The 12713-nt window shown below is 41.8% G+C and overlaps 1 protein-coding gene across 5 annotated transcripts in view; it reads right to left on the minus strand.

The window, feature by feature from the left end:
• The window catches only part of MBOAT2 (membrane bound O-acyltransferase domain containing 2), a 126226-nt gene that overhangs the window by 74073 nt on the left and 39440 nt on the right, over positions 1-12713 (minus strand). For 4 of the 5 annotated variants that reach the window (XM_038560729.1, XM_038560726.1, XM_038560725.1 and 1 more), the window contains exon 2: positions 71-216. The exons of the other annotated variant lie outside the window; for it this stretch is intronic. Coding sequence is in view for 1 of the 4 variants with exons in the window: in XM_038560725.1 (XP_038416653.1) it covers positions 71-216 (146 nt within the window). In the remaining 3 variants the exon portion in view is untranslated. The remainder of the gene's footprint in view (positions 1-70; positions 217-12713) is intronic. 5 annotated transcript variants of the gene reach the window in all.

Here is a 12713-nt window from a genome sequence, read left to right on the forward strand (position 1 = left end):
ATCCTTGTGCACACTGAATCACAAAGATGTCCAAAGTCTTCATTTAAATATCATCAAAATAATTACTTACCATCCAAAGCAAAAAAGTGCAAGATAAAGGCCCAAAAGGGTAGCAACGACATGTCTTATAAAAGAGCTAGTTTTGCTTGAATGTAGATAAGTTCGAAACCAAATGGCTGCTAGCAAGGCAAAGAGTTGGCACACTACAAAGTTGACCTGTAAAGAAAAATTGAAATTTCAAATTAGCAATACAGACTTGAATTTTTCATTTGATGTCACATTTAAATTCTCAGGACAAACAAGCCACGGCTATATAAAATGAAGATCTTCCGAGTTTATAAGAGAAACCAACACAAAACCAAAACTTAGGGCCTTCATGGGGATGACAGCTCCAAGTTCTAGGAGATGGGCTGGTGCATGCTGGGGGCACCCAGCGTAGGAAGGTCTAGAGGGCCACCTGGGACAATCTGAAGGACATGGGGGCGCACACACAGAAACAGCACAGGGTACCCTGTGGCTTAAGGGAAAGAGAAACTGGTCTTAATGACACAGGCAACCCTATAACTGGTAGAAAAGAATGGCTGGGTTTCTCTGAAAATCCCCTGGGTCAAGATCTGGTCACGATCCCTGAGGGTCTTCCATTTGGGAACCCCATTTCACAGCCACTCCTAGCAGAGGGTGTCAACATGGGAGCTGGTCTAGAACCACCAGAGGAAGAGCAGGGACCAGCTGCCTCTGCTCTGGATGATCTCAAGCACTGGTTCAGGAAGCAAATAGGTATATGACAACAGAGGAAGGAGCCTTCAGGAAGCAGCAAGGAAAAACATGTACCCTCAAGTGCACCAGTATCAGCTTTTAATTTTCTTCATAACTCACAGTGATGCTGGTCTTAACTGCGGGAATGAGGTTCAGGCTGGCAACAGTCTAATACTTCTGCCCTGGCAAAATGGGGCATAAAAGGCTAAGAGTAAGAAGCTATTTATGGGATTTAAAGACTCAAGCAGAATCTCCATTTCTTTCTTATGAAATATATTCTCGGAGATGATTAAGGAAAATGTCTTAAAAATCCAAATAAAAGAAAAAAATCCATTTGACATTAGGAACTTGTAAAAAAAAAACACACACAAAACAACAACAAAATCACTGTTTCAGGGGTCTCAATTATGAACAAATCACACTATCTACATGTAGATGCTGCCATAGTTCCATAGAGATATCTCTGCCTAAAGACACAGACAACTATGTGCTTTTTCTTGCATTACAAGGAGAAACACAGTTGAACATTGTTGTACTTTGTCTAAGAGACCATTGTTCTTTGAAACAGACTCACTACAAGCAAATTGTCATTCCAACAGGTTCCAAGCACTTTTTCCCTACTAAAAGGTCCTAACAATACTTTCTTAAGCAAAAAGGAAATACATCGGGAAAATGGATATTTTCTATATAAATACTACTCACATCTGCAAAGCTTCTTACAGTTTAAAAACTTCCTTTCAAATATCCCTTGAATTCACCAAAAATTTATAAAGCATCTACTATGGGCAGGGCATAGGAAACTGAAGAATATGCAAGTCCCGTGCTAGCCCTGGGTAACTCTAGAATCTAATGAAAAAAGCAAATAGGTACACAAGGAACCTCAACTCAATTATTAAAACATCTTTTTAGAGGTTATATGAGAAAGTGTTTTTAAAAACAGGGCACCAGGGCGCCTGGGTGGCTCAGTGGGTTAAGCATCTACCTTCAGCTGAGGTCATGACCCTGGGGTGCTGGGATCGAGCCCCATGTCAGGCTCCCTGCTCAGTGGGGAGTCTGCTTCTCCCTCTGCAACTTCCCTGGCTCATGTTCTCTCTCTCTCTCTCAAGTAAATAAATATTTTAAAACAAAACAACAACAACAACAAAAACAGGGCACCAAAGGAAAGAATATAAAGGAGTGAATGTCACAAGGCAGCTGACATGAGTTCCTAATCATAGCAGATACCCACAACCATCTGAGGAGTTTCTCCCTGTCTCCCTCCCTCCTTCTCTCTCTCCTCCCTTTCTCTTTTCATTAGTGTCCAACATAAGACAAAGTGTGATAATTATTATAGAAGCATTCTAGGGCCACTGATATACAGAATGTTCTACCTTTGTAAAACACCCATTTCAACACTGTCATCTTGCAGATAAAGAAAATGAAATCAGGTCTCACTCCAGACTCTGAATCAAATTCTTTAAGGGTAAACCCAAAAGTTGATATAAAAAACAAAAAAGAAAAAAACAACCACAGGTCTTGATAATTCTCAAGGTGTAAGAACAAATAGTGTTGGAAAATTAGGGAAAGGTTGTTTTAAATAAATGACAAAAAAAGAAAGAAAGAAAGAAAGCCCACCACCACCACCAAACAAACAAACAAACAAAAATAATGTGAAAGAACCACTGAGAAATGAAAATGCAAATGAGCACAATGGGGAATCCCAGGAGGGGGTTAGGATGAGGGGGTGGGCTTGGAAAGTGAGGGCTTTGCACGTCAGGTCAGGCTGAGGTGTTGACAGTTGAGGTGTTGACAGTTGAGCCCGTAAGTACTGAAAAACCACCAGAAGTTTTTATTTTTTATTTATTTATTTATTTTTAATTTTTATTTATTTATGATAGTCACACAACAGAGAGAGAGAGAGAGAGAGGCAGAGACACAGGCAGAGGGAGAAGCAGACTCCATGCACCGGGAGCCCGACGTGGGATTCGATCCTGGGTCTCCAGGATCGCGCCCTGGGCCAAAGGCAGGCGCTAAACAGCTGCACTACCCAGGGATCCCACCACCAGAAGTTTTTAAAATAAAAAAGTGATGTGGTCCACCCTCTGCTTCTGCAAAGGCAGGAGCAGAACAGACAAGAGGCTGCTATATCAGCCCCCCTGAGAAAGGAGCCTGCAGTTGCAGGGGCACAGAGAAGAGAGAATCAATTCAAAGGATGCTCAGGCCAGTAGACTGTCAGGTATGATCACGAGATGAGGGGATGAGGGAATGTGAAGGGCAACAGGTCATTAATAAATGGTAGCATGGTAAGAAAGGACAAGGTGGGGGAAATGTCCAGAGCAGAAAGCCACATTTTATAGATAAGGAAAGTAAGTCTTAATGCTTAGGTGACCTAAAATAATACAGCTTAAGAATAATTCATAAATTATCCACTAATGGCCAGAATAACTGCAGGAGATTACAAAGATGCATGAGATGTGGTCCTGTCCCAAAAGAACCAAAAGAGTGAGTCATAGACACAGAACCAGAGTACAGTTTAAGCGCTAAGGCTCAGACCCAGGAAGTCAGAGGAGGAGCACACCATCCCCCGGACCTAGGGAAGCATCCCCAAGGCATAGCCAGTGTTTGAGCTTTGTGTCTAGGCCTGGGAGGATAAGGAATTGGTCAGACAAAGCCATGAACTCCAGGAATAGGGAGCAGCAGAATTCGTATTCAGAAAAGAAGCTATAGGTCATCCAGACACAGAAGTCCACACTACTACCTTACATAGAAAAAACTAGAACAAATACATACCCTAACATTCAAATAACAGTTTAGAAAGGTCTTAAAGGCAAAATTTCGCCAAACTGAAACCCATATCTTGGTCATTCTTTCTTGGGTAGGGTAGGGCTGGGGAGGCCAATGATTACTGGAGAGGGACAGAGAGCAAGAAAGAAGGACCATGCCTACAATGTCTGGAGATCCATCACATGCTGGGTACCTGACATTGCTTATCTCGTTTACTCCCTAGGACAAGGTGCCATATCTCCATTTTACTCAACCAATTCCAGGTCACTTATAGTAACAGGTGGTACCCCAGACTCAAATCCAAGTCCGACCAGTTCTAGGCTGTTCAATGGCTTCCTCTCTACTTCCAGAGAATGTCTGAGGGTCAAACTTGATTCCTACAAGCAAGACTTTTAGGTACAATGCTATCTGCAAAATACTGTCATCCTATTTAACAAAACATCAAACTGGCCACTTCCTGTTGCTAATAAACACAATATAAAAGATCCTATGAAAAAAAAAAAAGATCCTATGTGGAGTTCACGTGCATTTGTTTTGCTTTGTTACGGGTCAACCCTTTCTCCAAGCTTTCTTTTAGATGGAAAGAAATTTTGACTGAGAAACTTAATGATCTTTTTGCAAAACTGTTCTGTTGAAAATATATACATATGACATGATGTGCCTTCAAAGAACCTGCCGCCAGTAATTTGGGAGTTAAGGGGGATGGGTGGGATGGTAGGCACATAGAGGAAGGGAGAAAGAAGACTGGGAAACCTTAAGCTAATTTAAGACTTACTGGTAAAATACTTCATTTTATACAAAAGAAGCCTTTTTTTGAAAAGTTGCACAAAAAAGTCCTTATAAAAGCAACAGTTGTAGACATATCAGAGGATGCTCTTTAAGGAGCATTTTTTACATGAGCTGGTAAGAGAAGTATTTTCTTCAACACCAAATGACGTGGCTTGATCTCACAATTAAGTTAGTTGTCTCAGGACTCAGGTTAAGAGCCAACTACTCAATAATTTATGACACTCCAAAGTAATAGCAACAGATTAACTATTTTTTAAGGACATTCAAAGAAATGCAGATGCTAAATATCCAAAAATAAACTTGTAAGCGCATTTAGGGAGAAAAGGGCCCAAGAGAATGACATAGGAGGCTCAGAATTCACCTCTGCCCAAGGACACACCACAACTCAGAATCCACGGCTATGGAAAGATTTAAGCATGGGAAGTGTTGGTAACTAACACTTGATGGTAACTAACTTCTTGATCATTTCACAATATGCCATATACCAAGTCATTATGTTGTATACCTTACACTTATATCTCAATAAAACTGGGAGGAAAAGTATTGAGGTAGTTTAATAGCTATTTCAAAGATATAGACATTATGAAAGAAAAGACTAGTAGATCTTACCATATAAAGATTTTTAAATTATGTACGGCAAAACGTAAAAAAGTGTCAAAGGAAAAGTGGGAAAATATTTGCAGAACATATGATTTTAAAAAATGAGTCATTTACTTAACATACAAAGAACTTTTACATATCCACAAGAAAACTGAACTATTGAATAGAAAATTAAGCAAAAAGCATGAACACTTACAAATGTCAGTATCTAATAAAGATCTGAAAAATCGTTTCTCTCAGTCCCAAGTAAAGCCCTGCAGATACGCTGTCAGGGAGGCACGAAGCCTGGGCTGAGGGGCGGGGGAGGCTGGTGCTCTTCACTGCTGGCATCCTGTGTAACTTGGTGAGGCTCTCCAGAGGAAGTTTGACAACGATCATCAAAACTTAAGCTGTACTACTTTTGAGTCCGAAATTCAACGTCCACAACACGATCCCAGATCAAGTGGCACAAACACACCATGGGTTGTTTATACAAGAGGGTTCACTGTAGCACTAATGTTTACAACAGACATGAACAGTGCCCGTCACCAGGACGCTATTAAATAGATGGTGCATCTCCCATCAGTAGAAAGAAAGCTCTACAATTAATGTAACTAGGGTAAAGGACTCCTCTTCAGGAAAAACTGAAGTCACTCCATTTCCTAAGCTCTGTGCTGACACTTGCCTGCATTTTTACTGTGGCCCAGGTGTGAGGTTGCACCTCTCAGGTCTCCACCTGACCAATGGTTGCTTGCTAAGCCCTTGACACCTGTCACCAGGGCCCACCAAGGCCCCATTTCCAGGGGCCTCCCAGTCAGTGGATGAGGGAGGAAAAGAAGTCAGGCCCATTTCTAGGACACAGGAGACTGGCTTTGCGGACCCCCCTCTGCACGACTCAGACCCGCAGGCGGCTGGCTCTCCCACCTCTTCAGGCCCTTCCAGCATTCCATCCAAGCACTGCGCCAGGTAGATCTCATCTAACTGCTCCCCGGCATCTACTCTTCGAGGACCCAAACTAACACAATCATTCCAAGCCCTTTAAAATTACCTACGTAATTCTCTCTCTCTTTTTTTTTAAAGATTTATTTATTTATTTATGTTGGACATAGAGAGAGAGAGAGAGGGAGGCAGAGACACAGGAGGAGGGAGAAGCAGGCTCCACGCCGGGAGCCCGACATGGGACTCGATCCCGGGACTCCAGGATCGCGCCCTGGACCAAAGGCAGGCGCTAAACCGCTGAGCCACCCAGGGATCCCTAAAATTACCTACGTAATTCTCATACAAACCCTCTAAGATGTGCTCTACTCTTTTTTTAGAGATGAAGAAACCAATATACTGCCTCCTACACTTAAAACAAATTCCAGATGAATGATCCATACTCAACCGTGGTGGTCATTAATGCTCTTCACCCACAGCTGCTTCTCCTTTCTTTCTGGGTAGAGGGAAGAATGAATTTCCTGACTCCCTGTCATCACGAGCCACGGCCAGTGAGCTGTGAGCAGAGTGATGTGTGTCACCTCTTAATTACTAGAGCAAGAAGCTCCAGAGTTGTCTTTCCATCTGCAATGTTCCAGAAACTGAACAAAGCCCTCCTGCCAACTGGTAATTAGACAAGTAGCAAGACAGACCTTTGTTGTTCTAAGCCTGTGAGATTTAGAGATGGTTGTCACCACAGCATAATCTACTTTATCCTGACTTGCTATGATAACTAAAACTATGTATGTCCTAGACAAGAATGTAAGAGATTATATAAGCTTATTATGTAATATAAACAACAATAAATGTTAATTTTACATAATAAACAAATGTGCTACACAAAAGTCAAAACCTTCTATACAAAAGAACATTAAAATAATAAATAACAATCTGGAAGAAAAAATACATACATGAGATATATAACAAAGGGTTTTAATATTCAAAATTCAGAAAGAACTGAAAGTCAATAGGAAAAACATAATTTAAAAAATGCTAAGGGGCGCCTGGGTGGCTCAGTTATCTGCCCTCAGCTCAGGTCATGATCCCAGGGTCCTGGGATAGAGCCCTGCACTGGGTGCCCTGCACTCAGAGTCTGCGTCTCCCTCTCCCTCTGCCCCACCCTCTGCTCCTGCTCTCTCTCACATACGCGTGCTCCCTCTCAAAATAAACAAATAAAACCTTTTTTAAAAAATGGGAAAAGAGGGGTGTCTGGGTGCCTCAGTTAGCTGAGCGTCTAACTCTTGATTTTAGCTCAGGTCATGATCTCAAGGTCGTGGGATCAAGCCCAGAGTCAGGCTCTGGGCTCAAACTCAGAGTCTCCTTGTCCTTCTCCTTCTGTTTCCTCTCCTCTTCTCTCTCTCTCTCTCCCTCCCTCCCTCCAAAATAAAGAAAATCTTTTTTAAAAAGGGAAAAGAAATAATTCTCAGAAAGAAACTAAAAATTAAATTGGATTTTTAAAATGTGGTTAAAAGAATTGCAGAGATCTGTATGTTTTGATGTGCAAGATCACCAAGATGTTCTCGCGAGGGACAAGCACAAGCTGCAGAACGTGAGAAAGATCCAAACTACATATACGGTCATTCCTTACACACACGTGTGCTGTACTGATTACGAACCGACGACGCACCCACGGTGTGCTAGACATCAGCATGGCCTCCACAACATCTATTCGTGAGTGCTACACTTCCCTAAGTGTAAGTGCTCAACAAACAGCAGGTATGCTCCAGCCACAGGCCATGTCCATGTGACCCTGAGGACCACCCTGGGGATGCAGGTCTGAGCTGCTCACCGCACGCTGCTCTGCTTCCCTATGCACATGCACAGAGCCAGGCATCGACGGTCAGACCTGTCACCCCTAAGAAGGAGGTAATGGAGAAGAAATGGACTTGAAACACCCCAGTATTTCCAATACCAATGTACAGTGAAGCCCCCTCTGCAAACCCCTTTCTGATTCTATTCCCTCCATTTCTCCCGCCAAGAATAACTACCAGCCTTCAGATGGAGCACTCTCACAAGTATCTTCATACTTCTACCACGATTTACATATTGTGTTGCTACAAATGTTTTAAAAATTTTTTTAAAGATTTTATTTATTTATTTGAGAGAGAGCCTGAGCGGGGGCGGGGAGCAGAGGGAGAGGGAGAAGCAGACTCCCCGCTGAGCAGGGAGCCCCATGCAGGACTCGATCCCAGGACCCTAAGATCATGACCTGAGCTGAAGGCTTCACCGACTGAGCTACCCAGACACTCAAAGGATCTGCATCTTTCTTACACTTAAGATTACACTCCAAAATTCTAGTTCCACTGCCCCATATTCTTGACGATCCTTGCTACTGTCAGATTTGTAATTTTTGCCAAGCCAATCGATGTAAAATGTGTTTTGTTTTGGAGTACGGTTGACACACAGTGTTACAGCAGTTTCAGGTGTGCAACACTGATGTCACTGTTCCACAAGCTTACACACTATGCTCTACGCACCAGTGCAGCTACCCTCTCCTCCCAGACAGTGCCGTGTCTGTTATCCCTGGGGCTTATCCATTCCATGCCTGGAAGCCTGTTCCTCCCACGCCCCCTCGCCCACTCTGCCCACCCCCCACCATTTTTAGCCTTTGTTTCCTGCACTACACATACAACTGTATTTATTTCATGAATACATGGACACATATCCATCTACTTTGGGAGTTAGTTTTTTAAAAAGAAGCAGAAAACAGTTTGAGTGTGATCTTATCACTGAATGAAATCAAACCCAGGATTCTGAATTTTCTACATTTAAGGTGTTAAAACACTTCTGTGTCTATTACTACTTAAATCAAATATCTTAACCCAGCACTAACGTTTTCTGATGCTATATAATAAACGTTACCACGATTCACAAAACCTAAGTTACCCTCACAATATTCATGGAAGATCAATGTTATCTTCACTTTAAAAGAAACAGCAAGCAGGGAAGATTTGGGATCCAGACCTTGTGGCTCTGTCTTAGGCTTTTTTCTTTTAGTTCCAAAGTTGAACCTGATCCTACCTGATCCTGAACCTTTCTCATTTTTACCACGGGTGCCTACACTTTAACGTGTAACTAAGAAAATGCTATGCTTCAAATTTCCTCCCTTTCTTGGAACAGGAGGAGGGGATTCTGGAGGTGTTCAAAATGCATCAAGTTATACACCTATCACTGTGCAATTTTCTGAACTGTCAATTTTCTGTGCTGTCAAATAGGAGCTCACCAGCTACACGTGAGCACTTACACGTGGCTACTAGAAATCGAGATATCAAAAACACACCAGACTTCAATGACATAGTATGAAAAAGAAATGTAAAATGCCTCATTAAAAATTATATTACATATTGAAATATTTTAAACATACTAAATAAAATATGAGCATTAATTTCACCTATTCCTTTTCACCTTCTCAATGTGTCTACTAGAAAATTTAAAGTTATATGTATAGTTAACATCTGTGTATCACATTGTATTTTTATTGGACAGCCACTGGCAAATTTGATATATTTTATTTTTTATTTAAATTCCTTAATATATAGCATCACATTAATTTCAAGTGTACAATATGATGATTCATCAATTCTATAGATTACTCAGTGCTCATCATGGTAAATGCACTCCTAATCCCCATCATCTGTATCACCCACCTTCCCTCTGGTAACCACCAGTTTGTTAGTGGTGGTCAAGAGTCAACAGTCAAGAGTCTGCTTTTTGGTTTGTCTTTTTCTTTGTTCATTTGTTTAGTTTCTTCAATTCCACATATGAGTGAAATCATATGCTATTTATCTTTCTCTGACTTATCTCACTTACCATTATGCCTTCTATGCCCCTGTTGAAATGGCAAGATTTCATTCTTTCTTATGGTTGAGTAATATTCCACACACATCTTCTTTACTCTTTTGTCAATCGATGGACACCTGGGCTGCTTCCATAGGTTTGGCAGCAATATACATGGGAGCACATATATCTTTTCAAATTAGTATTTTTGTATTCTTTGGCTAAATACCCAGTGGTTTGATTACTGGACTGTAGTATAGTTCTATCTTTAACTTTCTGAGGAACCCCCATACTGTTTTCCAGAGGGGCTGCACCAGTTTGCATTCCCACCAACAGTGCAAGAAGGTTCCCCTCTTTCTCCACATCCTCACCAACATTTGTTTCTGATACACTTTATTTTAAAAGCTTAAAAATGTTCCTCCTCCTATGAAAAAATGTGTACTTAAACTGCCACACGTGCCCAACAACACTTTGTCAATGATCACTACATCAGAACTAAGCACTCTATAGGCCAACAATTGACTTATTTTAGAGTAGAAACAGAATTTTTTTAAAAACTTAAGTTTAGAGTAAAAAAATATAAATCTCAAGGCAATTCAAATGTAAAACTCGAGGAGTACGATCCTCAACATATTAACAAGAGTGGCCCAAAGTATCAATTGCTACCTCAATATCCCTTATCAAAGGAATACAAAAATGTTTTTATGTTCTCTTCTATAGTATAAGTGGCTTTTAGATAGTACATTTACATTCTCAGTCTGTGTCTTCCAAGGTAAACAGCCAGGCTTTGGGAGACCTCCCACTGGTGCGGTGGGGAGTGGGCACACAGCCTGGGGCCAAGAAACAAAGGGTTCTCAAGGCCCCACAGACAAAACAAACATTAGTGTCATTGGCCCTATGCTCAAATCTACCTGTGTTAAGTCCAGCTGTGTAATCATCACCCAGAGAGCCAGTTAGAGATGGATTCTTGGATACTGGCCCCAGAATTTTTATTCCCCCAGCCTAAACCAGGACCTGAATTTTTTTTTTTAATTCCCTAGGCAAAACTTGTGTGCAGCTATTTGTGGGAAATATGTCCTCATCAACCAATCTCAAATCCAAGTAGACAGGATGGGCCCCACAGGCAAGACAAAAAAAAAAAAAAAAAAACAAACCAACCAAACAAAAAAACACTTTTTAAATCTTTAGGAAATAATACAAATGAAATCCATATAAGATACGATTAGATACCCACCAGATTTGCCAAAATTTTAAAGTCTGACAACACCAAGCATAGACTGCAGTGTGGACAGTGAGATCTCATACAATGCTAACACAACTACTTTGGAAAACAACTATATTCTCTTACAGGACTGAAACTATTCATACCCTATGACTCAGCCACTTCACTACTTAAGAGGTATAGAATGGGGACCAGGAGACATGTGCAAGGATATTCAAAACAGCATGGCTCCCAAGCCAAATGCTAGAAAAACTCAAAGCCCATTAGGGGTGCCTGGGTGGCTCATCTGTTGAGCATCCGACTCTTGACTTCATCTCAGGTCATGATCTCATGGTCATGAGATCCAGCCTCAAGTCAGGCTCCATGCTGGGCGTGGAGAGTAAGATTCTTTTCTCTCCCTTCCCCTCTACTTCTCCCCCTCCGCTTGTGCTCGCTCTCACTATTAAAAAAAAAAAAAAAAAAAAAAAAAAAAAAAAAAAACCAGTAAAATGGCTAAATATATTGTGGTATATTCATACAATAGGAGACTACACAGAACAATGAAAATGAAAGAATCAGACTTTTTCACAACATATGGATTAAATTCAACACACAATGCTGTGCAAAAGAAACCACACATCTCTTGATCTCATTCAGAGGTATACAAAAACCATAAAAAAATGCATTCATAAATAGTTCCAAAACACAAGCAACAACCCCCATGGGTGGGGGATGGCTGCATGAGTGGTAAAGCTACGAAGAAGAGCATGAAGTGATCATCCTGAAGCCACTACAGTGATAAAACTATGGAGGAAGGGATCAGGTTATAATGAGGAACACACAGGGTGGTCATATTCTATTTCTTTCCCACGGTGGTTACAGAGATACTCACTTTTTCATTTTCTGTTCAACTTTATGTGTGAGCTATGGTGACATTCAGTGCTGTCATAAACAGACCCACAAAAATATATAATGGCTCCAACAAGACTGGCTGTGAGGCAGGTGTTCCTGGCTGTGGGCAGCCCTCCTAGGTGGGTGATTCCAGGGGTCCTGGCTCCCTCCGTTCTGTGAGGTCATTATCCAGAACCTCATCACAGCCATGGGAAGGGAAACAGGAGAGCGTGGACAAGGCCAACTTACTTCTAAAGAGCTCCTGCCGGGAAATGGGACACAGATGGCTGTGGGCAGAGCTGGTGGTGGAGGCCCCCCACCGCAGCCACACTGCAAGGCCGCCTGGGCCATAGGGTCGGGCTGTGTGCCAGGACAGGGGAAACACTGACTCCTGCTCAGCAGGCTCCACCACACTTTGTCGTGTTTCATACACTTGCCTACACTGGGGCATTACATTTCACAATTAAAGAAGTAAAATGAAAAACTACAGCTATATCTGTCCAAGTGAGTCTGCCCCAAGAAAGAAATTCAAAATGTCCTTTTACATATGCAATTAAATTAGGAAGGCAAGGCATGAAATTGAGAGCAGTAAATTGTTATGTGTATATCTGTACCTCAAGGTTATTATGGATGTTTAAACCCATAGAAATCTTAAAATTACAAGTGTCCTAAAAGACCAGCCAGTCCTACCCTCAGGCCATATAGTGTTTCCTATAGTGTATAGGGTCAGTCATCCATCTTCGGACTTTCAGAGACAGGACACTCACTGCTTCACAAGCCAGTTTGTTCCACGTCGGAAACTAATAACTTTTCAAAAGTTCTTCCTGACCGAGACCCAAACTCTTCATCTGAGAAGTCCTCCTTGCATGCTGGTCTCTGTCCCGACCTGGGCCAAGGCGAGCACCCTCTGTGGCCCCCCCAGGACCTCCACACACTCAGTGTGCGTGCCTATTGTGTGTGCTTCTCCATGTCCGTCTCTACG

This window comes from Canis lupus, chromosome 17 (genome assembly GCF_011100685.1).
Source record: "Canis lupus familiaris isolate Mischka breed German Shepherd chromosome 17, alternate assembly UU_Cfam_GSD_1.0, whole genome shotgun sequence".
In the NCBI taxonomy this organism is placed as follows: Eukaryota; Metazoa; Chordata; class Mammalia; order Carnivora; family Canidae; genus Canis; species Canis lupus.